The sequence below is a fragment of the Bos taurus genome, chromosome 8, assembly GCF_002263795.3.
Source record: "Bos taurus isolate L1 Dominette 01449 registration number 42190680 breed Hereford chromosome 8, ARS-UCD2.0, whole genome shotgun sequence".
NCBI classification, from domain to species: Eukaryota; Metazoa; Chordata; class Mammalia; order Artiodactyla; family Bovidae; genus Bos; species Bos taurus.
Genome location: NC_037335.1, coordinates 27,141,394 through 27,164,913, shown reverse-complemented (window position 1 = coordinate 27,164,913; position 23,520 = coordinate 27,141,394). Strand labels below are relative to the sequence as shown.

At 38.6% G+C, this 23,520-nt stretch overlaps 1 protein-coding gene across 5 annotated transcripts in view; it reads left to right on the top strand.

Moving 5' to 3' along the window:
* Window positions 1-23,520, top strand: part of CNTLN (centlein) — a 352,812-nt gene that overhangs the window by 81,560 nt on the left and 247,732 nt on the right. For all 5 annotated transcript variants that reach the window (XM_059889137.1, XM_024995809.2, XM_024995808.2 and 2 more), the window contains exon 3: window positions 11,150-11,234. In XM_059889137.1, coding sequence (XP_059745120.1) covers window positions 11,150-11,234 — 85 coding nt within the window. The remainder of the gene's footprint in view (window positions 1-11,149; window positions 11,235-23,520) is intronic.

Below are 23,520 nucleotides of genomic sequence, written 5' to 3'. Positions count from 1 at the left end.
TTGAGCTTTAAGCCCACCTTTTCACTCTCCTCTTTACTTTCATCGAGAGGCACTTTAGTTCTTCTTCACTTTGTGCCATAAGGGTGGTGTCATCTGCATATCTGAAGTTATTGATATTTCTCCCAGCAATCTTGATTCCAGCTTGTGCTTCCTCCAGACCAGCATTTCTCATGATGTACTCTGCATATAAGTTAAGTAAGCAGGTGACAATATACAGCCTTGACATACTCCTTTTCCTGTTTGGAACCAGTCTCTTGTTCCATGTCCAGTTATAACTGTTGCTTCCTGATCTGCGTGTAGGTTTCTCAAGTGGCAGGTCAGATGGTCTGTTATGCCCATCTCTTGAAGAATTTTCCACAGTTTATTGTGATCCACACAGTCAAAGGCTTTGGCATAGTCAGTAAAGCAGAAATAGATGTTTTTCTGGAACTCTCTTGCTTTTTTCAATGATCCAGTGAATGTTGGCAATTTGATCTCTGGTTTCTCTGCCTTTTCTAAAACCAGCTTGAATATCTGGAAGTTCATGGTTCATGTATTGCTGAAGCCTGGCTTGGAGAATTTTGAGCATTACTTTACTAGTTTGTGAGGTGAGTACAATTGTGCGGTAGTTTGAGCATTCTTTGACATTGCCTTTCTTTGGGATTGAAATGAAAACTGACCTTTTCCAGTCCTGTGGCCACTGCTGAGTTTTCCAGATTTGCTGGCTTATTGAGTGCAGCACTTTTACAGCATCATCTTTTAGGATTTGAAATAGCTCAACTGGAATTCCATCACCTCCACTAGCTTGTTCTCAGTGATAGTTCCTATGGTCACCTGACTTCACATTCCAGGATGTCCAGCTTTGGGTGAGTGTGAGTGATCACACTTTGTGTTTATCTGGGTCATGAAGATCTTTTTTGTACAGTTCTTCTGTGTATTCTTGCCACCTATTCTTAATATCTTCTGCTTCTGTTAGGTCCATACCATTTCTGTCCTTTATGGAGCCCATCTTTGCATGAAATGTTGTTCCCTTGGTATCTCTTAATTTTCTTGAAGAGCTCTCTAGTCTTTCCCATTCTATTGTTTTCCTCTATTTCTTTGCATTAATCGCTGAGGAGGCTTTCTTATCTCTCCTTGCTATTCTTAGAACTCTGCATTTAGATGCTTATATCTTTCCTTTTCTCCTTTGCTTTTCACTTCTCTTCTTTTCGCAGCTATTTGTAAGGCCTCCCCAGACAGCCATTTTGCATGTTTGCATTTCTTTTTCTTGGGGATGGTCTTGATCCCTGTCTCCTGTACAATGTCATGAACCTCAGTCCATAGTTCATCAGGCACTCTGTCTATCAGATCTTGTCCCTTAATCTATTTCTTACTTCCACTGTATAGTCCTAAGGGATTTGATTTAGGTCATACCTGAATGGTCTAGTGGTTTTCCCCATTTTCTTCAATTTAAGTCTGAATTTGGCAATAAGGAGTTCATGGTCTGAGCCACAGTCAGCTCCCAGTCTTGTTTTTGCTGACTGTATAGAGCTTCTCCATCTTTGGCTGCAAAGAATATAATCGATCTGATTTCTGTGTTGACCATCTGGTGATGTCCATGTATAGAGTGTTCTCTTGTGTTGTTGGAAGAGGGTGTTTGTTATGACCAGTGCATTTTCTTGGCAAAACTCTATTAGTCTTTGCCCTGCTTCATTCCATATTCCAAGGCCAAATTTGCCTGTTACTCTAGATGTTTCTTGACTTCCTACTTTTGCATTCCAGTCCCCTATAATGAAAAGGACATCTTTTTTGGGTGTTAGTTCTAAAAGGTCTTATAGGTCTTCATAGAACCATTCAACTTCAGCTTCTTCAGCGTTAGTGGTTGGGGCATAGACTTGGATTACCGTGATATTGAATGGTTTGCCTTGGAAACGAACAGAGATCTTTCTGTCGTTTTTGAGATTGCATCCAAGTACTGCATTTTTGACTCTTTTGTTGACCATGATGGCCACTCCATTTCTTCTGAGGGATTCCTGCCCGCAGTAGTAGATATAATGGTCATCTGAGTTAAATTCACCCATCCCAGTCCATTTTAGTTCGCTGATTCCTAGAATGTCGACATTCACTCTTGCCATCTCTTGTTTGACCACTTCCAATTTGCCTTGATTCATGGACCTGACATTCCAGGTTCCTATGCAATATTGCTCTTTACAGCATTGGACCTTGCTTCTATCACCAGTCACATCCACAACTGGGTATTGTTTTTGCTTTGGCTCCATCCCTTCATTCTTTCTGGAGTTATTTCTCCACTGATCTCCAGTAGCATATTGGGCACCTACTGACCTGGGGAGTTCATCTTTCAGTGTCCTATCTTTTTGCCTTTTCATACTGTTCATGGGGTTCTCAAGGCAAGAATACTGAAGTGGTTTGCCATTCCCTTCTCCAGTGGACCACATTCTTCAGACCTCTCCACCATGACCCGTCTGTCTTGGGTGGCCCCACATGGCATGGCTTCATTGAGTTAGAAAAGACTGTGATCCATGTCATCAGATGGCTAGTTGTCTGTGATTGTGGTTTCAGTCTGTCTGCCCTCTGATGCCCTCTGTTAGCGCCTACTATATTTCTTGGGTTTCTCTTAACCTTTGATGTGAGGTATCTCTTCACGGATGCTCCAGCAAAGCACAGCAGATGCGCCTTACCTTGGACTTGGGGTAGCTCTTCTCGGCTGCTGCCTCTGACCTTGGATGTAGGGTAGCTCCTCTGGGCCTCTGCCCCTGACCTTCGACATTGGAGCACGGTGGCTGCGACGGCCCAGCAGCAGTTTTTTCGAATAGTTTGAGAAGCATGGGTGTTAATTGTTTAAATACTTTGTAAAATTTACCGATTAATCTGTCTGGGCCTGGACTTTATTTGTTGGAAGTTTTTTGATTACTGACTGAATTCCATTACTGTTAATTGGTTTGTTTATATTTCCTATTTCTTCCTGATTCAGTCTTAGGAGTTTGTATATTTCTGGGAATTTGTCTGTTTCTTCTAAATTGTTCATTTTCTTGTACGTATAATTGTTCTCCGTAACATTTATGGTCCTTTGTATTTTTGTGGTGCTGTTTTTAACTTATCCTTACTTATTTCTGGTTTTATTTCTTTAGACCCTTTTTTAATGACTGTTTTGAATAAAATGTTCTATATGCATCGATTGATTACATCTGATCTAATGTGTCGTTTAAGGCCAGTGTTTCTTTATTGATTTATGCCTGTATAATCTCTCCATAGATATAAATGCTGTGTTAAAAATCCTCCACTATTATCATGTTACTTTCAATCTCTCCCTTTATGTTTCTTAATATTTGTGTTATGTATGTAGGTGCTCTTACGTTTAGTGTATATATATTTACTGTTATATCTTTTTGATTCCTTGGTCATTATGTAATGTCCTTTCTTTTCTCTTGTTACAGTGTTTAAAGTCATAAATACTGCTATCCCACCTTTCTTTTTATTTTTGTGGAACTATTTTTTTTTTTAAACTTTACATAATTGTATTAGTTTTTTCCGATCCCCTCACTTGTAGTCTGTGTGTGTCTAGATCTATAGTGAGTCTCTCATAGGCAGCATAACTGTAGGACTTGTGTTTGTATCCATTCAGCCACTCTTTGTCTTTTGACTGAGCATTTAGTCCATCTACATTTAAAGTGATTATTTAATAGCCAAATATTTATAGCCATTTTGTTAATTGCTTTGGGGTTGTTTTTGTAGTTCTTTTTTGTTCATTCTTTTCTTGTTCTTTTGCTGTCTTCCCTTATGATTTGATGACTATCTCTAGTGTTATGTTTGGGTTCCTTTCTCTTTTTCCTTTGTGTATCTATTTCAGGCTTTTGATTTGTGTTTACCATGAGGTTTATATATAACAATGTATATATATGTGATTAACTTGATGATCTCTTTAAGTTCAGTGCATTCTTTTTTTTCTTATATATATATGTATATTTGAGGCACAGTTGACTTACAGTGTTTCAGGTTCACAGCAAGGTGATTCATTATACATATACACATATATTATTTTTCAGATTGTTTTTCATTATATGTTATTATAAGATACTGACTATAGTTCCATGTGCTATAAAGTAAACATTTGTTGCTTGTTGCTTATCTGTTTTTTTTCTAATTAGAAATGTAGCATTCTATTCATATGAAAGTCAAACAAGTGGAATTTAACTTGTGGAATCAAATGAGTGAAATAAAAAATTTTAGTTAGGCAAGAATTCATAAGTTTTCTAAAATGTGTATATTATGCATACTACTTATATATATGCATACAAAAGCTTTTCTACTGTGCTTGGAAAGGCTTGAGAAAAACCATCAAAAAGAGAAGAGGTGGAGAAATTGGAAACATACATTAAATGAAATGGGAGCACTGAAAATGAAATAGGAAAAGTTAAACTACTAAAAGATCATCACATAGTCCAGTTGTTTTTAAACATGGCTGTTCATTGGAAACATATCTGGAGCTTTGAAGAAAAAAAGAAATATTAGACATTTGTATTTTTCAAAAAATTCCAAGATAATCCAATATGCATCTGGATTTTAGAAAGTGATTACGGGCTTTTCTACTAAATGGCAGTTTTGGTGATATAGAATTCTATTATTTTTCTGTTGACCAATCACGATACAATGGTATTAAGTGATTGGTAGACATAATCACAATAGTAAAGTATATTTATCAGTTTTCACAATCAATAGTGAGACTGAAAAAAAAGATAATTACAATTGCAAGCCATAATGGGAATATGATTAACCTAACAATATAAAATAATTATGTACAGGTTGAGGGGTCACGCAGAATGATGTGGTGAGTAGAAGTGCAAACATGCACTTGTTTTCATCTGCCCAGCCAGTCTGTATCTTTTGATTGGTGCTTTTCATCCATCAGCATTTTCTTAATTGTTTTGGGTTTATTTTCTGTAGGTCTTTTCTTTCTCTTTTGTTTCCTGTCTTAGTTCAGTTCAGTTCAGTTCAGTTGCTCATTCATGTCTGACTCTTTGTGACCCCATGAATCGCAGAACACCAGGCCTCCCTGTCCATCACCAACTCCCAGAGTTCACTGAGACTCACGTCCATCGAGTCCGTGATGCCATCCAGCCATCTTATCTCTGTCGTCCCCTTCTCCTCCTGCCCCCAATCCCTCCCAGCATCAGAGTCTTTTCCAATGAATCAACTCTTTGCATGAGGTGGCCAAAGTACTGGAGTTTCAGCTTTAGCATCATTCCTTCCAAAGAAATCCCAGGGCTGATCTCCTTCAGAATGGACTGGTTGGATCTCCTTGCAGTCCAAGGCACTCTCAAGAGTCTTCTCCAACATCACAATTCAAAAGCATCAATTCTTTGGTGCTCAGCTTTCTTCACAGTCCAATTCTCACATCCATACATGACCACTGGAAAAACCATAGCCTTGACTAGATGGACCTTTGTTGGCAAAGTAATGTCTCTGCTTTTGAATATGCTATCTAGGTTGGTCTTAACTTTCCTTCCAAGGAGTAAGCATCTTTTAATTTCATGGCTGCAATCACCATCTTCAGTGATTTTGGAACCCAAAAAATAAAGTCTGACACTGTTTCCACTGTTTCCCCATCTATTTCCCATGAAGTGATGGAACCAGATGCCATGATCTTCATTTTCTGAATGTTGAACTTTAAGCCAACTTTTTCACTGTCCTCTTTCATTTTCATCAAGAGGCTTTTGAGTTCCTCTTCACTTTCTGCCATAAGGGTGGTGTCATCTGCATATCTGAGGTTAATGATATTTCTCCAGGCAATCTTGATTCCAATTTGTGCTTCTTTCATGTCTGCTCCTGCTGCTGCTAAGTCACTTCAGTCGTGTCCGACTCTGTGCAACCCCATAGACGGCAGCCCACTAGGCTCCTCTGTCTCTGGGATTCTCTAGGCAAGAATACTGGAGTGGGTTGCCATTTCCTTCTCCAGTGCAGGAAAGTGAAAAGTGAAAGTGAAGTCACTCAGTCATGCCCGACTCTTAGCGACCTCATGGACTGCAGCCTACCAGGCTCCTCCATCCATGGGATTTTCCAGGCAAGAGTACTGCAGTGGGTCGCCACTAGAGAAGTTCTTTTAGCATTTGTTGTAAAACTGATTTGGTGGTACTGAATTCTCTTAACTCTTGCTTGTCTGGAAAACTTTTGATTTCTCTATCAAATCTGAATGAGAGTCTTACTGAGTAGAGTGTTCTTGGTTGTACTTTCTTCCCTTTCTTCACTTTAAATATATGGTGCCATTCCCTCTGGTTTGTAGATTTTCTGTTGAGAAATCAGCTGGTAACCTGATGGGTGTTCCCTTATATGTTGCTTGTCATTTTTCCCTTGTTGCTTTTAATATTTTATCTTTGTCTTTAATTTCTGTCAGTTTGATTACTGTTTGTCTCTGTGTGTTCCTTCTTGGGTTTATCATTCCTGGAACTCTCTGCTTCCTGGACTTGGTTGGCCATTTCTTTTCCCTTCTTAGGGACATTTTTAGCTGTTATCTCTTTAAATACTTTCTCAGGTCCTTTATTTCTCTCTTTCTTCTCCTTCTGGGACCCCTATAATGTGAATGTTAGTGCATTCAGTATTGTCCCATAGGTCTCTTAGGCTGTCTTCATTTTTATTTTTTCATTCTTTTTTCTATATTCTGTTCTGTGGCAGTGATTCCACCATTCTGTCCTCCATGTCATTTATTTGTTCTTCTGCCTCAGTTATTCTGCTGTTGATTCTTTCTAGTGCATTATTCACTCTGTTTGTTCATTCTTTAGTTCTTGTGAGTGAGTGATGAGAAGCTCAATCGTGTCCGACTCTGCAACCCCATGGACTGTAGCGTACCAGGCTCCTCTGTCCATGGGATTTTCCAGGCAACAGTACTAGAGTGGATTGCCATTTCCTTCTCCAAGGGATGTTCCCAACCTAGGGATCGAACCCAGGTCTCCCGCATTGTAGACAGACGCTGTACTGTCTGAGCCACCAGGGAAGTCTCTTTGGTAAATATTTCTTGTATGTTCTCCATTGTTTTCTGAGATCCTGCATCATCTTCACTATCTTTATTCTGAATTCTTTCTCTGGACTGTTACCTATGTCCACTTCAGTTAGTTGTTTTCCTGGGATTTTATCTTGTCCTGTTATCTGGGATGTAACTTCCTGCTTTTTCATCCTGATTTACTTTCTGTAATGTGGTTTTGTTCTAGCTGCTGTGGGATTGTGGTTCTTTTTGCTTCTTCTTCCTGCCATCTGATGGAGGAGGCTAAGAGGCTTGTGTAAGCATCTTGATGGGAGGGATTGGCCATGGGAAAAACTGGGCCTTGCTCTGGTCAGCAGGGCCTTGCTCAGTAAAACTTTAATCCAATTATCTGCTGATGTGTGGGGTTGCACTTCCTCTCTGTTAGTTATTTGGCCTCAGGTTACCCAGCCCTGGGGTCTGTGGGCTCTGCGGTAGGTTTAATGGTGACTTCTAAGAGGGCTTACATCAAGGAGGGCCTTCCAGGATTGCTGCTGCCAGTGCCTCTATCCCTGTGGGAAGCCCCTGCCAACCCACACCTCCACATGATACCCTTCGCACTAGCAAGTAAGTAGTTTTGGTTTAGTCTTTTGTGGGATCACTGGTCATTTGCTCTGTGTCTTGGGCATACAAAATTTTGTTTTTGCCCTGCAAGACTAGAGTCTGTTTCCCCTAGTCCTGTGGAAGTCCTGTAATCAAATCCCGCTGGCCTTCAAGGTCAGATTCCATGGGGATTTCCAGTCCCTTTGCCCAGTCCCCAGGCTGGGAAGCCTAACGTGTGGTTCAGAATCTTCCCAACGGTGTGAGATCATCTTTATTATTATTGTTCTCCAGTTTGTGGGTCACCCACCTGGTAGTTATGGGATTTGATTTTATTGTGATTGCTGCGGCTCCTTCTTTGTCATTGGACATGGAATATCTTTTTTTGGTGGGTTCTAGTGCTCTCCTGTTGATGGTTATTCAGCAGCTAGTTGCAATTTTGGTGCTCTATCAGGAGGAGGTGAGTGCAGATCCTTCTATTCCACCATCTTGAACCAGAAGCCAGTTCAATGCCTTCTAACAACCCTATGTTTGTACTCCACCCATCCACATATTTAATGTTTTTGATGTCTTTTTTTTTTAAAACTTCTTTTAAATTTTGTATCGTTTACTTATTGTAATAGTTGCTTAGTGTGGAAATAGATGATTTTACTACTTTTGTCTTTTAACCTTCCTACTAGATTTATCATTGACTGATCTACTACCTTTACTGTGTATGTCTTTACCAGTGAGATTTTTCCTTCCATAATTTTCATATTTCTAGTTGTAGTCTTTTTTTTTTTTTTTTTTTGCTTATGGAAGTCCCTTTAACATTTCCTGTAAAGCCAGTTTAGTGCTGCTAAACTCTTTAACTTTTGCTTGTCTGTAAAACTCTATCTTTTCCTTCAAATCTGAATAATACCTTTGCCAGGTAGAGTATTCTTTGTTGTAGACTTTTTCCTTTCATCTCTTCAAATATATTGTGTAACTCTCTTCTGGCCTACAGAGTTTCTGCTGAAAAGTCAGCTAATCGCCTTATATTAGTTTCTGTATACTTAACTGGTTGCTTTCCCCTTGCTGCTTCTAAGACTCTCACTTTATTTTTTTGCCATTTTAATTATGATGTGTCTTCGAGTGGACCTCTTTGGGGTCATGGTTCTGAGATGTCTCTGTGATTCCTGGCTTTGGATATCTGTTTCATTTCCCAGGTTAAGAAAATTTGGGGTATTATTTTTTTTTAAATAAGTTCCCTTCTACTTTATCTTTCTCTTCTTCTCTATATGCAAATGTTAGTATGCTTGATGTTATTTCAGAGGTCTCTTAAATTATTTTCCTTTTTAAAACTTATTTTTTTTGTTTCTCCTTGGGAGATTTTTACTACTCTGTCTTTCAGATGCTCATCTGTTACTCTGTATCATCTAATCTACTGTTGAATCCTTCTACTGTATTTTTTATTAATATTGAAATCATTGTATTTTTCAGCTCTGATTTTTATTTAAATTTTTAAACTCTTTGAAATTTTGACTATGTTCATTCAGTTTTCTCTCCAGTTCATTGAACCTCTTTTTGACTATTACTGAACTCTTTTTGGGTAGATTGTTTATCTCCACTTTGTTTTTTTCTGTTTCTCAGGTTTTGTGATATTTGTTTGGAACATATTTCTCTGTTTCCTCATTTTTCTGTATTCTCTATATTCATTTCTCTGTATTAGGTCAGTCAGGAGAAGTAGTCATTCCATGGGGTCTGGTAGCACACTCTGATCACCAGAGCTGTGTGCCTTAGGAGTCTCCTTATGTTGGCAGCATGTACCCTTCCACTGTTTTGGGGCTGACTGCTGTTGATGTGTTGTTAGGCAGAGCTGGCCTCTGGCCCAGTTGGCTGTGAGACTGTGCTGCAGGCAGTGGCTGTGGGCTTGCTGGAGGAAAAGGTAGGCTTCCTGTGTCATTGGCTGTATGTCCCGGGAGGGCCTAGGGCTGGGTCCCTGCATGACTGTCTATGCAGCCTGGGGTGATTTGCAGCTGGTGCTAGCCTGAAGATGTGTGGGACATCCTCTCATGCTAATAGGGTAGAGGGAGGGTTCCAAAATAGCGCTTGCCAGTGCTGGTGTTATTGCAGTAGAAAAACTCCCCTAGAATGGCTGTCTCCAACATCTCTGTACCCAAGGCTTTCCCAATTGCCTCCTGCTTTTCCAGGAGGTGTTACAAGACCAGCAGGAGTATCTGCTACAGGCTTCTGTCATACTACTGTATCTCCACTGGAATTCAGACTACGTGAGATTTTGTGCATATTCTTGAAAAGTGGAATCTCTGTTTCCTGCAGCTCTCTAGCTCTTTCGAACATGAGACCCATACATGTGTGCTCAGTCATGTCCTCTTTGCGACACTATGGACTGTCACTCACCAGGCTCCTCTGCCTACTGGATTTCCCAGGCAAGAATACTGGAATGGGTTGCCATTTCCTCCTCCAGGGGATCTTCCTGACCCAAGGATCAAACCCATGTCCCCTGTGTCTCCTACATTGGGCAGATTCTTTATCACTTAGCAACCTGGGAAGCAACATGTACACTACTAGTTTTCAAAACCCATTGTTCTGTAGTCTGATCTACTTGGTGTGGACTATCCAGGCTGGAGAGCTTGACTTTCTCCTTGGAGAAGATCTGTATATTTGTGATTATCCTCCCATTTAGGGGCCACTGATCTGGGGGTGGGGATACTGACTATATTGCATCTCCACTCCTCCTAACCATCATGGTGTGGTTTCTTCATATCTTTATTTGTAGTGTATCTTTTCTGCTAATTTTCAGTTTTTTTCCCATAAATAGCTGCTTCATAACTAGTTGTAGTTTTTGTGTTGTCCATGGGAAGAGGTGAGTTTAGGGTCTTCCTACTCTGCCATCTTGGTCACCAGCAGTGGTATGCTTTTATGTCATACATATCTCTTAATTCTCATATCCATTTTTGCCTTCTAAAGCCCTTTGCTTCATCTCATTTTTATTCTCAGGTGAGGGTTCTTAATTTCTTCCTACCTGTACACTTTGTGATTCATGAGTGATTTAGGTACAGATTTCTATTTCTTTTACCTATTTTTAAAATTTAAAAAATATAATGAACATCCAATAAATTTTTCCCTTATTTATTTAATGTTGATTGTTAGTAAATCTCAAGCTTTCTCTCTTTTAATTCTTTTACTTAAAAAATGGTAAGTAGTGTATTCTTAATTATTAGTATTAATTATATTATATTTTAATTTTATTATATTAATATTAGTTAATATTAAAAATTGCAATATAAAGTATATTAACATGAACATATTAATATATTCAGTAATTATTTTAAATTTATGTTATAATGACTGTTGCAGTCAAGATTAAATGTGTTTTAAGTATGTTTTATAATGTGTATAAATGTAGAAACTCTTTTGTATGAAGTTGTCTTAGTTGGCAGCAGTTATAAATTGTTGTCACTTGCCATATGGTTTCTGATTAAATCAGAAAGGGCAGTTAACGTCGGATAATTAACTTTTCTATAGTTTAATGTGAAACTCACTATTAGGATGTGGAAATTAAAAGAATTGGCTAACAATGTCTAATAAACTTTCAAAAATAATGACTAAGTTTTCAATATATATACTTTTTATTTCTAGAGAAAAACGGAAATCTGAAGCTAAAGACAGAAAAGTTTTAGAAATTCTGCAAGTGAAGGATGCTAAAATACAAGAATTGGAACAGGTTGGTGTTATATCAGAAAATACTAAATTTATGATATTTGTTTTATATAGTAGGTGTTTACAAACATTTTAAGTTTTTTTACAGTAATGTTCACAAGAATATCAGGTTCATTATGTTGTCCTATTACTATAGTCAAGTTACTACTTTAGCCTGTTATTCTTCTTTGTGTTTTTGGGTTATAGACTATGTTATTTATACATTAAAACTCTTAAGATGTTGTTTTAATTTTATAGTAATAACTATCTGTTACTCAGTTTTTGTTGAAATTGCTTTTTATTTTTAACAATTATCATTTGCTTCTGAATCCTACAAATTTTTTAATGCTTTAATTTGTACAAAATATTAACAATAACTGGGATGATTCTATTTGATGTTTTGAACTTCCACTTTCAAATTATACAGTCCTATATTTATAGTTAATACAATTATATGTAACTGTATATTTAAAATTATAGGTAATTATATCTTCAGTATATTACCACTACAAAAATCTACATGGTCATTGATTCCCAAGAATCATTTTGGAGGTAGTAACATCTTAAAAATAAAGGTGAAATAAATTTAAGAATTGTCTATGTCATGATATATTTAAATTCATTTTGTACCCAATTGCCCATTATAGGCTAAATTATCTTTATTTTCTGGGTTGAATGAAGATTCTTTCTGGTAACTCTGCTTTTCGAAGTTCTGACTCTATTTTCCTTCCTACCCAATTAAACAGGATAATTTTCATCTAAGATTGGTTATTGTTATTAAGTTGTTTTATTAAAGGACTAAAAATGGAAGTTAATGTGGATAAAAATTATTTTTTTTATTCTCTCTATATAAGTTTGTTCTAAAATTGGATATATATTCCTATATGACATATAAATTTGAAATTTATACCTTCTCCAGAATTGTATTTTCCTTATAGAAAATGTAATAAGTGAGTGAGTGAAGTCACTTAGTTGTGTCTGACTCTGTGACCCCATGGACTGTAGCCTACCAGCTCCTCCATCCATGGAATTTTCCAGGCAAGAGTACTGGAGTGGGTTGCCATTTCCTTCTCCAGGATAGAAAATGTAATAATTATTGCTATAATGATAAAATTTTTTAAATAACTTTTTAGTTTGTTTTGGGAAATAATAGTTGTATTTGTGACTTGAATGTCAATATCAAAATGAATTCTAATATGGAAAAATACTGCGATGTGCCTAGTATATTAATTAGTTGGGAACATCCCCTGGAGGAAGGTGTGGCAACCCACTCTAGTTTTCTTGCCTGGTAAATTCCACGGACAGAAGAGCCTGCCTACAGTCCACGGGGTCAGAAAAAGTGAAACAGACTTAGCTACTAAATAATAACAAGCTACCTAATCAGTTCAGTTCAGTTGCTCAGTTGTGCCTAACAGATACACAGTTAAGACTTGGAAGTGGCAAACATCATTTATACCCACATTTCATTGAGAGAAACTACTCATATGGTTAACCCAAGATTCAGCGAATTTGGGAAAAGTTACTTCCAGGCTGAGCAATCTCTTCCTCACATACAGGTCTACTCTATGGAAGAGAATGGATTTTGGCATTCGTTTTGATAACCTTTGGCAATAAGTTTGCAGTGCTTTAGGAAATACTCAGTTTAGCAGGTCTAGATGGTCATTCAGTTCAGTTGCTCAATCATGTTGGACTCTTTGCAACACCATGGACTGCAGCACGCCAGGTTTCCCTGTCCATCACCAACTCTCAGAGTTTGCTCAAACTCATATACATCAAGTTGTTGATGCAATCCAACCATCTCATGCTGTCTTCCCCTTCTCCTCCTGCCTTTGTTCTTTCTCAGCAAAAGGGTCTTTTCCAATGAGTCAGTTCTTTGCATTAGATGGCCAAAGTATTGGATTTTCATCTTCTGCATCAGTCCTTCCAATAAATATTCAGGACTGATCTCCTTTAGGATCAACTAGTTGGATCACCTTGCAGTCCAAAGGACTCTCAAGATTCTTCTCCAACATCACAATTCAAAAGCATCAGTTCTTTGGCACTCAGCTTTCTTTCTAGTCCAACTCTCACATCCATACATGATTACTGGAAAAACCATAGCTTTGACTCGATAGACCTCTGTTGGCAAAGTAATGTCTCTGCTTTTTAATATGCTGTCTAGGTTGGTCGTAGCTTTTCTTCCAAGGAGCAAGTGTCTCTTAATTTCATGGCTGCAGTCACCATCTGCAGTAATTTTGGAGCCCAACAAAATAAAGTCTGTTACTGTTCTCACTCTTTCCCCATCTATTTGCCATGAAGTGATGGGACTGGATGCCACGATCTTAGTTTTCTGAATGTTGAGATTTAAACCAACTTTTTCACTCTCCTCTTTCACTTTCATCAAGAGGTTCTTTAGTTCTTTGCTTTCTGTTATAAGGGTGATGTCATCTGCATATTTAAGGTTATTGATATTTCTCCCGACAATCTTGATTCCAGCTGTACTACATCTAGCCTCACATTTTGCATGATGTATTCTGCATATAAGTTAAAGAAGTATGGTGACAATATACAGCCTTGATGTACTCCTTTCCCGATGTGGAACCAGTCTGTTGTTCCATGTCCAGTTCTAACTGTTGCTTTTTGACTTGCATACAGATTTCTCAGGAGGCAGGTCAGATGACCTGGTATTCCCATCTTTTTCAGAATTTTCCACAGTTTATTGTCATTCACACAGTCAAAGGCTATGGCATAGTCAATAAAGCAGAAGTAGATGTTTTTCTGGTATTCTCTTGCTTTTTCGATGATCCAAAGGATGTTGGCCACTTGATCTCTGGTTCCTCTACCTTTTCTAAATCCAGCTTGAACATCTGGAATTTCATGGTTCATATACTATTGAAACCTGGCTTGGAGAATTTTGAGCATTACTCTACTAGCGTGTGAGATGAGTGCAATTGTGCAGTAGTTTGAACATTCTTTGGCATTGCCCTTCTTTGGGATTGGAATGAAAACTGACATCTTCCAGTCCTGTGGCCACTGCTACAGGCCACTGCTACAATATGCCAAATTTCCTGGCATATTGAGTACAGCACTTTTATAGCACCACCTTTTAGGATTTGAAATAGCTCAACTGGAATTCCATCACCTCCACTGCTTTGTTTGTAGTGATGCTTCCTAAGGCCCACTTGACTTCATGTTCCAGGATGTTTGGCTCTAGGTGAGTGATCACATTCTCATGGTTATCTGGGTCATGAAGATCTTTTTTGTATAGTTCTTCTGTGTATTCTTGCCACCTCTTCTCAATATCTTCTGTTCTGTTAGGTCCATACTGTTTGTGAAATGCTGACTTTCTTAAATAACAATATATTTTTCCTTTTTCTTTGCTAAATTCTTTTCTTTTCTACTTCCTTTTCCTTGGATAGATATTATTTCATTATTTACATTTTGAGTAGAATGATTTACCTCATAAAATATTAAATGCCATGAAAGAAATTATTTGTTTTTTTGGGGGGCACTTAATTTGTCATTTGATTTAGGTCATACCTGAATGGTCTAGTGGTTTTCCCTACTTTCTTCAATTTCAGTCTGAATTTGGCAATAAGGAGTTCATGGTCTGAGCCACAGTCAGCTCCCGGTCTTGTTTTTGCTGTGACTGTATAGAGCTTCTCCATCTTTGGCTGCAAAGAATATTATCAATCTGATTTCGGTGTTGACCATCTGGTGATGTCCATGTATAGAGTGTTCTCTTGTGTTGTTGGAAGAGGGTGTTTGTTATGACCAGTGCATTTTCTTGGCAAAACTCTATTAGTCTTTGCCCTGCTTCATTCCATATTCCAAGGCCAAATTTGCCTGTTACTCCAGGTGTTTCTTGACTTCCTACTTTTGCATTCCAGTCCCCTATAATGAAAAGGACATCTTTTTTAGGTGTTAGTTCTAAAAGGTCTTGTAAGTCTTCATAGAAATGTTCCACTTCAGCTTCTTCAGCGTTAGTGGTTGGGGCATAGACTTGGATTACCGTGATATTGAATGGTTTGCCTTGGAAATGAACAGAGATTATTCTGTCGTTTTTGAGATTGCATCCAAGTACTGCATTTCGGACTCTTTTGTTGACCATGATGGCCACTCCATTTCTTCTGAGGGATTCCTGCCCGCAGTAGTAGATATAATGGTCATCTGAGTTAAATTCACCCATCCCAGTCCATTTTAGTTCGCTGATTCCTAGAATGTCGACATTCACTCTTGCCATCTCTTGTTTGACCACTTCCAATTTGCCTTGATTCATGGACCTGACATTCCAGGTTCCTATGCAATATTGCTCTTTACAGCATTGGACCTTGCTTCTATCACCAGTCACATCCACAACTGGGTATTGTTTTTGCTTTGGCTCCATCCCTTCATTCTTTCTGGAGTTATTTCTCCACTGATCTCCAGTAGCATATTGGGCACCTACTGACCTGGGGAGTTCATCTTTCAGTGTCCTATCTTTTTGCCTTTTCATACTGTTCATGGGGTTCTCAAGGCAAGAATACTGAAGTGGTTTGCCATTCCCTTCTCCAGTGGACCACATTCTTCAGACCTCTCCACCATGACCTGCCCGTCTTGGGTTGCCCCACGAGCATGGCTTAGTTTCACTGAGTTAGACAAGGCTGTGGTCCTAGTGTGATTAGATTGACTAGTTTTCTGTGAGTATGGTTTCAGTGTGTTTGCCCTCTGATGCCCTCTTGCAACACCTACCGTCTTACTTGGGTTTCTCTTACCTTGGACATGGGGTATCTCTTCAGGGCTGCTCCAGCAAGGCGCAGCCATTGCTTCTTATCTTGGACGAGAGGTATCTCCTCACCATGGCCCTTACTGACCTTCAATATGGGATAGCTCCTTTAGGCACTCCTGCACCCGCACAGCCACGGCTCCTTGGATGTGGGGTTGGTCCTCCTGGCCATCGCCCCTGGCCTCGGGCTTGGGGCATGGGGTATCTCCTCCTGGCCGCCGCCCCTGACCTCGGACGGGACGCAGGTAACTCCTCTCGTCGCCGCCCCTGGCCTCTGGCGTGGGTTGTTCCTCCTGGCTGCGGCCCTGGCCTTGGGCGTAGGGGCGTGGGGTATGACCTAAATCAAATCCCTTATGATTATACAGTGAAAGTGAGAAATAGATTTAAGGGCCTAGATCTGATAGATAGAGTGCCTGATGAACTATGGAATGAGGTTCGTGACATTGTACAGGAGACAGGGATCAAGACCATTCCCATAGAAAAGAAATGCAAAAAAGCAAAACGGCTGTCTGGGGAGGCCTTAAAAATAGCTGTGAAAAGAAGAGAAGCGAAAAGCAAAGGACAAAAAGAAAGATATAAACATCTGAATGAAGAGTTCCAAAGAATAGCAAGAAGAGATAAGAAAGCCTTCTTCAGCAATCAATGCAAAAAAATAGAGGAAAACAACAGAATGGGAAAGACTAGGGATCTCTTCAAGAAATCAGAGATACCAAAGGAACATGTCATGCAAAGATGAGCTTGATAAAGGACAGAAATGGTATGGACCTAACAGAAGCACAGGATATTAAGAAGAGATGGCAAGAATACACAAAAGAACTGTGCAAAAAAGATCTTCACGACCCAGATAATCACGATGGTGTGATCACTGATCTAGAGCCAGACATTCTGGAATGTGAAGTCAAGTGGGCCTTAGAAAGCAATACTACAAACAAAGCTAGTGGAGGTGATGGAATTCCAGTTGAGCTATTCTAAATCCTGAAAGATGATGCTGTGAAAGTGCTGCACTCAATATGCCAGCAAATTTGGAAAACTCAGCAGTGGCCACAGGACTGGAAAAGGTCAGTTTTCATTTCTATCCCAAAGAAAGGCAATGCCAAAGAATGCTCAAACTACCGCACAATTGCACTCATCTCACATGCTAGTAAAGTAATGCTCAAATTCTTCAAGCCAGGCTTCAGCAATATGTGAACCGTGAACTTCCTGGTGTTCAAGCTGGTTTTAGAAAAGGCAGAGGAACCAGAGATCAAATTGCCAACATCCGCTGGATCATAGAAAAAGCATGAGAGTTCCAGAAAAACATCTATTTCTGCTTTGTTGACTATGCCAAAGCCTTTGACTGTGTGGATCACAATAAACTGTGGAAAATTCTGAAAGAGATGGGAATACCAGACCACCTGATCTGCCTCTAGAGAAATTTGTATGCAGGTCAGGAAGCAACGTTTAGAACTGGACATGGAACAACAGACTGGTTCCAAATAGGAAAAGGAGTTCATCAAGGCTGTATATTGTCACCCTGTTTATTTAACTTGTATGCAGAGTACATCATGAGAAACGCTGGACTGGAAGAAACACAAACTGGAATCAAGATTGCCGGGAGAAACATCAATAACATCAGATATGCAGATGACACCAGCCTTACGGCAGAAAGTGAAGAGGAACTAAAAAGCCTCTCGACAAAAGTGAAAGAGGAGAGTGAAAAAGTTGGCTTAAAGCTCAATATTCAGAAAACGAAGATCATGGCATCTGGTCCCATCACTTCATGGGAAATAGATGGGGAAACAGTGGAAGCAGTGTCAGACTTTATTTTTCTGGGCTCCAAAATCACTGCAGATGGTGACTGCAGCCATGAAATTAAAAGATGCTTACTCCTTGGAAGGAAAGTTATGATCAACCTAGTTAGCATGTTAAAAAGCAGAGACATTCCTTTGCCAACAAAGGTTCTTCTAGTCAAGGCTATGGTTTTTCCAGTGGTCATGTATGGATGTGAGAGTTGGACTGTGAAGAAGGCTGAGTGCCGAAGAATTGATGCTTTTGAACTGTGGTGTTGGAGAAGACTCTTGCGAGTCCCTTGGACTGCAAGGAGATCCAACCAGTCCATTCTGAAGGAGATCAGCCCTAGGACTTCTTTGGAAGGACTGATGCTAAAGCTGAAACTCCAGTACTTTGGCCACCTCATGCGAAGAGTTGACTCATTGGAAAAGACTCTGATGCTGGGAGGGATTGGGGGCAGGAGGAGAAGGGGACGACAGAGGATGAGATGGCTGGATGGCATCACTGACCTGATGGACATGAGTCTGAGTGAACTCCGTGAGTTGCTGATGGACAGGGAGGCCTGGCATGCTGCGATTCATGGGGTCGCAAAGAGTTGGACACGACTGAGCGAGTGATCTGGTCTGAATTTGTCATTTAGAGCCTTTAATTCCTCAGCCTAAAGCATGTATATTTTTGTGCAATACTGTGTTTATATCTTAAAAATCATTTATGGGTTATATTTTTCGTTCAGTTAAACAAATTGCTGTATTAAATGTGGATATTATCATGTAATGATACTCTGGAAAATTTAGAATTAAAATTCCTGCCTTTAATAAAGAATTTCTAAGTCTCTGTGAGCCACTGGGTGGGGATAAAAGTGAAGTGCAAGTAACCGTATGTTCCTACATTAAATTACAGGTTCTATGAGCGTGGGGACCGTTTATACCCAACATGTAATATTTACCATATTGCCTGATGTATAATAGATGTTCTTTAAATATTTTTGCATGTGTGACTTACATAAATGAAACCAATATAAGTGCCATGAGAGAATCACAAGCAGAATGCTATTAAGATTCAAAAGAAGGAGAGATTAAATTACATGGCAAGGTCTTAAGATACTCAAACAATTTTAATAGGTGGAGATTTTAGGAGGAGTTGCCCATGTCAAACACCAGGCAAAATTGAAGAAGGTAGGAGTGTAGCATATCTTTGGGTGATACTGAAGTTTATATTTTGTTTCATAGGTAATATGTAAGAGTGTAGGCTGAGAAAAGACTAATGTTATATTGAACCTGTATTAAAGAAAGGCCTTAACTGCTTGAATGAAAAAGTGCAAACTTTAATTAGAGGGCAAATTAATTTATCTGGGCAATGGCAACCCACTCCAATATTCTCGCCTGGAAAACCCCATGGACGGAGGAGCCTGGTGGGCTGCAGTCCACAGGGTCGCTAAGAGTCAGACACGACTGAGCTAATTCACTTTCACTTTCATGCACTGGAGAAGGAAATGGCAACCCACTCCAGTGTTCTTGCCTGGAGAATCCCAGGGATAGGGGAGCCTGGTGGGCTGCCATCTATGGGGTCACACAGAGTCGGACATGACTGAAGTGACTCAGCAGGCATTTCATTAAGTTAATTAAGCTGCAATCTGTGAAAATAAATCTAATAGTCTAGTATACATTTAGAAAAAGGAAAGCAGAAAGTAGAATGATCTGTAAGGAGGTTATTTCATAGTCTTAAGAGTAATGACATGAACCTGAACTATTAGTTTTGCAAGAATTAAAGATATATAAATTAGAACTATAAGGACTTGATGGTAATTTGAAAGTGACTCTTAGGTTTTCAGCCCAGAGAATCCAGGAGAGCAGTGACATTGCTATCAGGAAGAAGGTTATTATAAAGAGGTACAACTTACTATGAGGATAACTTTTGAGCTTCTTTTAGACAATTAAAATTTTAGTTATTGGTAGAAATACCATTTAGAGATTTTTAAGTAAACTATTGAAAGCATGAATTCAATCCTTGGGAAGGAGTTTTCTCCTTGATATAAAAATATTTAATGTTATAGTTAAGGAGAAGACTTTAAACAGAATTCTGAGAACTAGATGTTTGCTGATAGTATTAATGGATGAGAGGAAAAGCAAATTTTAGTAAAAGAGATGAAAAAAAGTTGTTCAGAGAAGTAGAAAGAGAGAAGTATAATACTGTATCTCATGATGTGAAAAAGAATTTCAAAGCAAAAGGTGGTTAATGCTGTACAAGGTTACAAAAACAAAACAAAACATGAGGTGATTTTAGAAAGTAACACATAGAATGGCATGTGATGTTTTAAGAAATCACTGAATTCTAACAAAATAATGAATCAAATGAGGAAATTTAACAGTACAAAAGATATTTTTGCATTTAAAAAAGCGTTAGCCAAAATATTTGAAGGTAATGGAGAAGAAAATTAAAATACACAATACAAGAAGACTTAATTGTGTTAACAGATCTAGTTGAAAGAGGAAACCATGAGTTCAAGAAGATAACCGGATTTAATACATTTATTCTAACCTTTTTATCTTTTCAGGCATTCAGCTTATATCTTAGTTTTCTTCTCAAAGTATTATCTTTCCTCTAGCATTCTTTCAATTAATTTGTTATATATTTGTTTATACTTTAATACTGCATATTTAGATGATTATTGTTTGTACTCTTTGGTTGGACATTGTGTTTTGACTCAATTATATATGTATTTACCTTTTTAAAGGTAAGCTTTTTCCATCTCCTTAAGATCTGATATACTTATTTGATCTTCATTCTCTGGTTAATCTTATGCTTTCTGTTTTAATATTTTGTTTGTTTTTTTCAGCATTTGCCAGTTGTTTTCTCTTCATTTGTGTGTGTGTCTTTGTGTATGTGCATGCACTCTTACGCTGATAGTTTGGAAGGTTTAGGAGAACTGTATCAGTTCTTTTAGTGATTGCATTATTATTTTATATATAATATTTAACTCTATAGTTTTTTAGATTGAAGTATAGTTGATTTAGAGTGTTGTATTAGCTTCAGGTATACAGCAAAGTGGTTGTTATACACAGGTTTGTATGCATATATATATATGTATTCTTTTTCAGATTCTTTTCCATTATAGGTTATTATAAGATATTGAATATAGTTTCCTGTGCTATCCTATAGGTCTTTATTGTTATCTACTTCATATATAGTGGTGTATATCTGTTAATCCAAATCTCCTAATTTATCCCTCCCTCCATTTTCCCTTTAGTAACAGTAAGTTTGTTTCCAATGTCTGTGAGTCAGTTTCTGTGCTGTAAATAAGTTATTTTTGTCATTTTTTTGGTTCCTTCATATAAATATAATGTGATATTTTTCTGTCTTAACACTGTATACCTTTATTCTAGAATATTCTGAAAAATTTAGATAGTATCAGCTGCACACTTTAAAAAACTTGAGAAAATTAGTATATTTTTACTTACTCATCCTTTCTCCTGCATTTTAAAGTGAGCTTACAGAGAGTAATTGGAGGACTTAATTTCCTGTTATTAGAATTATTTGGTTGTATTTTTTATACTGTCAAGATTTCCAGTGTTTATGGTTTACATCCATTTTCTCTATTATTTTCTAGTATAAATTCTATAGGAAAATGCCTTGTGGTATGTTAGTTTTTCTCTTGCTGTTTAGCAAATTAAAGCCTTAAAAGAATGCACATATTTATTAAGTTGCAAAGAATACACATGTTTTTTAAGTTGCTGTGGATCAGGAAGGTTGTAATTGAGGTTTGATTAATTCATGTTTTCATCTGGAGATTTAATTTGGGAAGAATCTGCTTCCAGGCTTATTCAAGTTCAGAATCCAAGACCTTGCAGTTTAGGACTGAAGTTCTAAATAGGACCAAAGTCTTTGATAGTCAGGGTTCCATAGAGAAACAGAACTAAAAATGTTTCTGTAGATGGATAGTCAAAGACATGAGACAGAGACAGAGAAATTGATTTTAAGGCATTGTCTCATATAGCTGTGGCTTCCCAGGTGGCTCAGTGGTAAAGAATCTGCCTTCCAAGGCAGAAGACAGGTGATGCGAGTTTAATCCCTGGGTCAGGAAGATCCCCTGGAGTAGGAAATGGTAACCTGCTCTAGTATTCTTGCTTGGAAAAATCCCATGGACAGAGGAGCCTGCCAGGCTGCAATCCATGGGATCACAAAGAGTTGGACATGACTGAGCGACTGAGCATGCACTCATGCATGTAGTTATGGGCTGGCAAATCTGAATTCTGCACAGCAAACTGGAGACCCAGGGAAGAGTTGATACAGCATCTGAATCCAGAAGTATGCTGGTGGCAAAATTCTTTCTTTCTCAGATGAATAGTCCTCTTTCTTAAGGTCTTCTATTGACCAGATGAGACTTACTCACATTACGGAGGGGTCATCTCCTTTACTCAAGTCTATTGATTTAAATGTTAATCACATCTATGACAAAAACACTTTAACAGCAATATCTAGATTGGTGTTTGTTTAAGAACTAGATATAATGGGCACAATGTTTTAGCCAAGTGGACACAAAATTAACCAAATGATTAAAATATACTGAGAGAAATGGGCCTAGGGTTTAGGCTGTGTTTACTGTTCTTTTAGCACAGGCTCAGCTTTTGCTTTGGTGTCCTTTTCTGTTTGGGTGTCTTGAGAAACTTGTTAAATATCATTTGAAACAACCAGTTCTTTCAGTTGCATTCCCTTGTTAATATACAGAAACCTATTGACGTAGTTTGTGAGGTGTCTCGGGGAGTGAAAGTACTCCATAGTTTAATGTTTAGGTCTCAGTCTTTAGGAGAGGGCAGTGGCACCCCACTCCAGTACTCTTGCCTGGAAAATCCCATGGATGGAGGATCCTGGTAGGCTGCAGTCCATGGGGTCACTAAGAGTCGGACACGACTGAACGACTTTACTTTCACTTTTCACTTTCACGCATTGGAGAAGGAAATGGCAACCCACTCCAGTGTTCTTGCCTGGAGAATCCCAGGGACAGGGGAGCCTGGTGGGCTGCCGTCTGTGAGGTCGCACAGAGTCAGACACGACTGCAGCGACTTAGCAGCAGCAGCAGCCCCTAGGTCTGACGTTCATAAGTGTGTCTCAGTTTTTTTTTTTCTTTTCCCCCTTAGGAAAGATTGGAAGGCAAGGGTATTGGAGTTGGGTATTTAACTTCATTTGGGTTGGTTAGTCTAGTAAAATCCCAGCAGACTCTAGGAAAATAATTTTCTCTTGAGGGTAGGCCTTGTTAAGAATTATATACTTAGGTCATATTTTAAAATGCCTATGTTCCCTCTCCTCCTGCAGAGAGCAGGAAGAGATTTTTCTCTGATCTTCACTGAGACAACCTAATAGTATTCTGTATGTAAAAACTCATGAAAGTATAGGAACTCCTCTAGGACCAGGCCCTACAGGACATTTTTAACTCTCATGCACGTCCACACTTATCCTCCAATGATTGGTTAATTGCAGATTTTGTTTTCCTACTCTCGGTACTGGTTTCCATGGAGTTTTCTTGCTTCAGGGATTTTGCTATGCTGTATTGTGATTCTCTGTATCTGCCTGTCTGTCTAGTTTGGGGAACAGCAATTTGCCATATGACCTCAGTTCTCTGATGATTCTAAGAAGAGTTGCTGATTTTCAGTTTGTTCAACTTTTTTCATGTTGTATGAATAGGAGAGACAACCTCCAACTTACTGCATCCTGTGCTGGAAGACAAAAGTTCCTTCATCATGTGTTTATTGTCCCATCAAGTAATGTTAAATAGTTCTTACTTTTCCAAACTTGTAGTCTA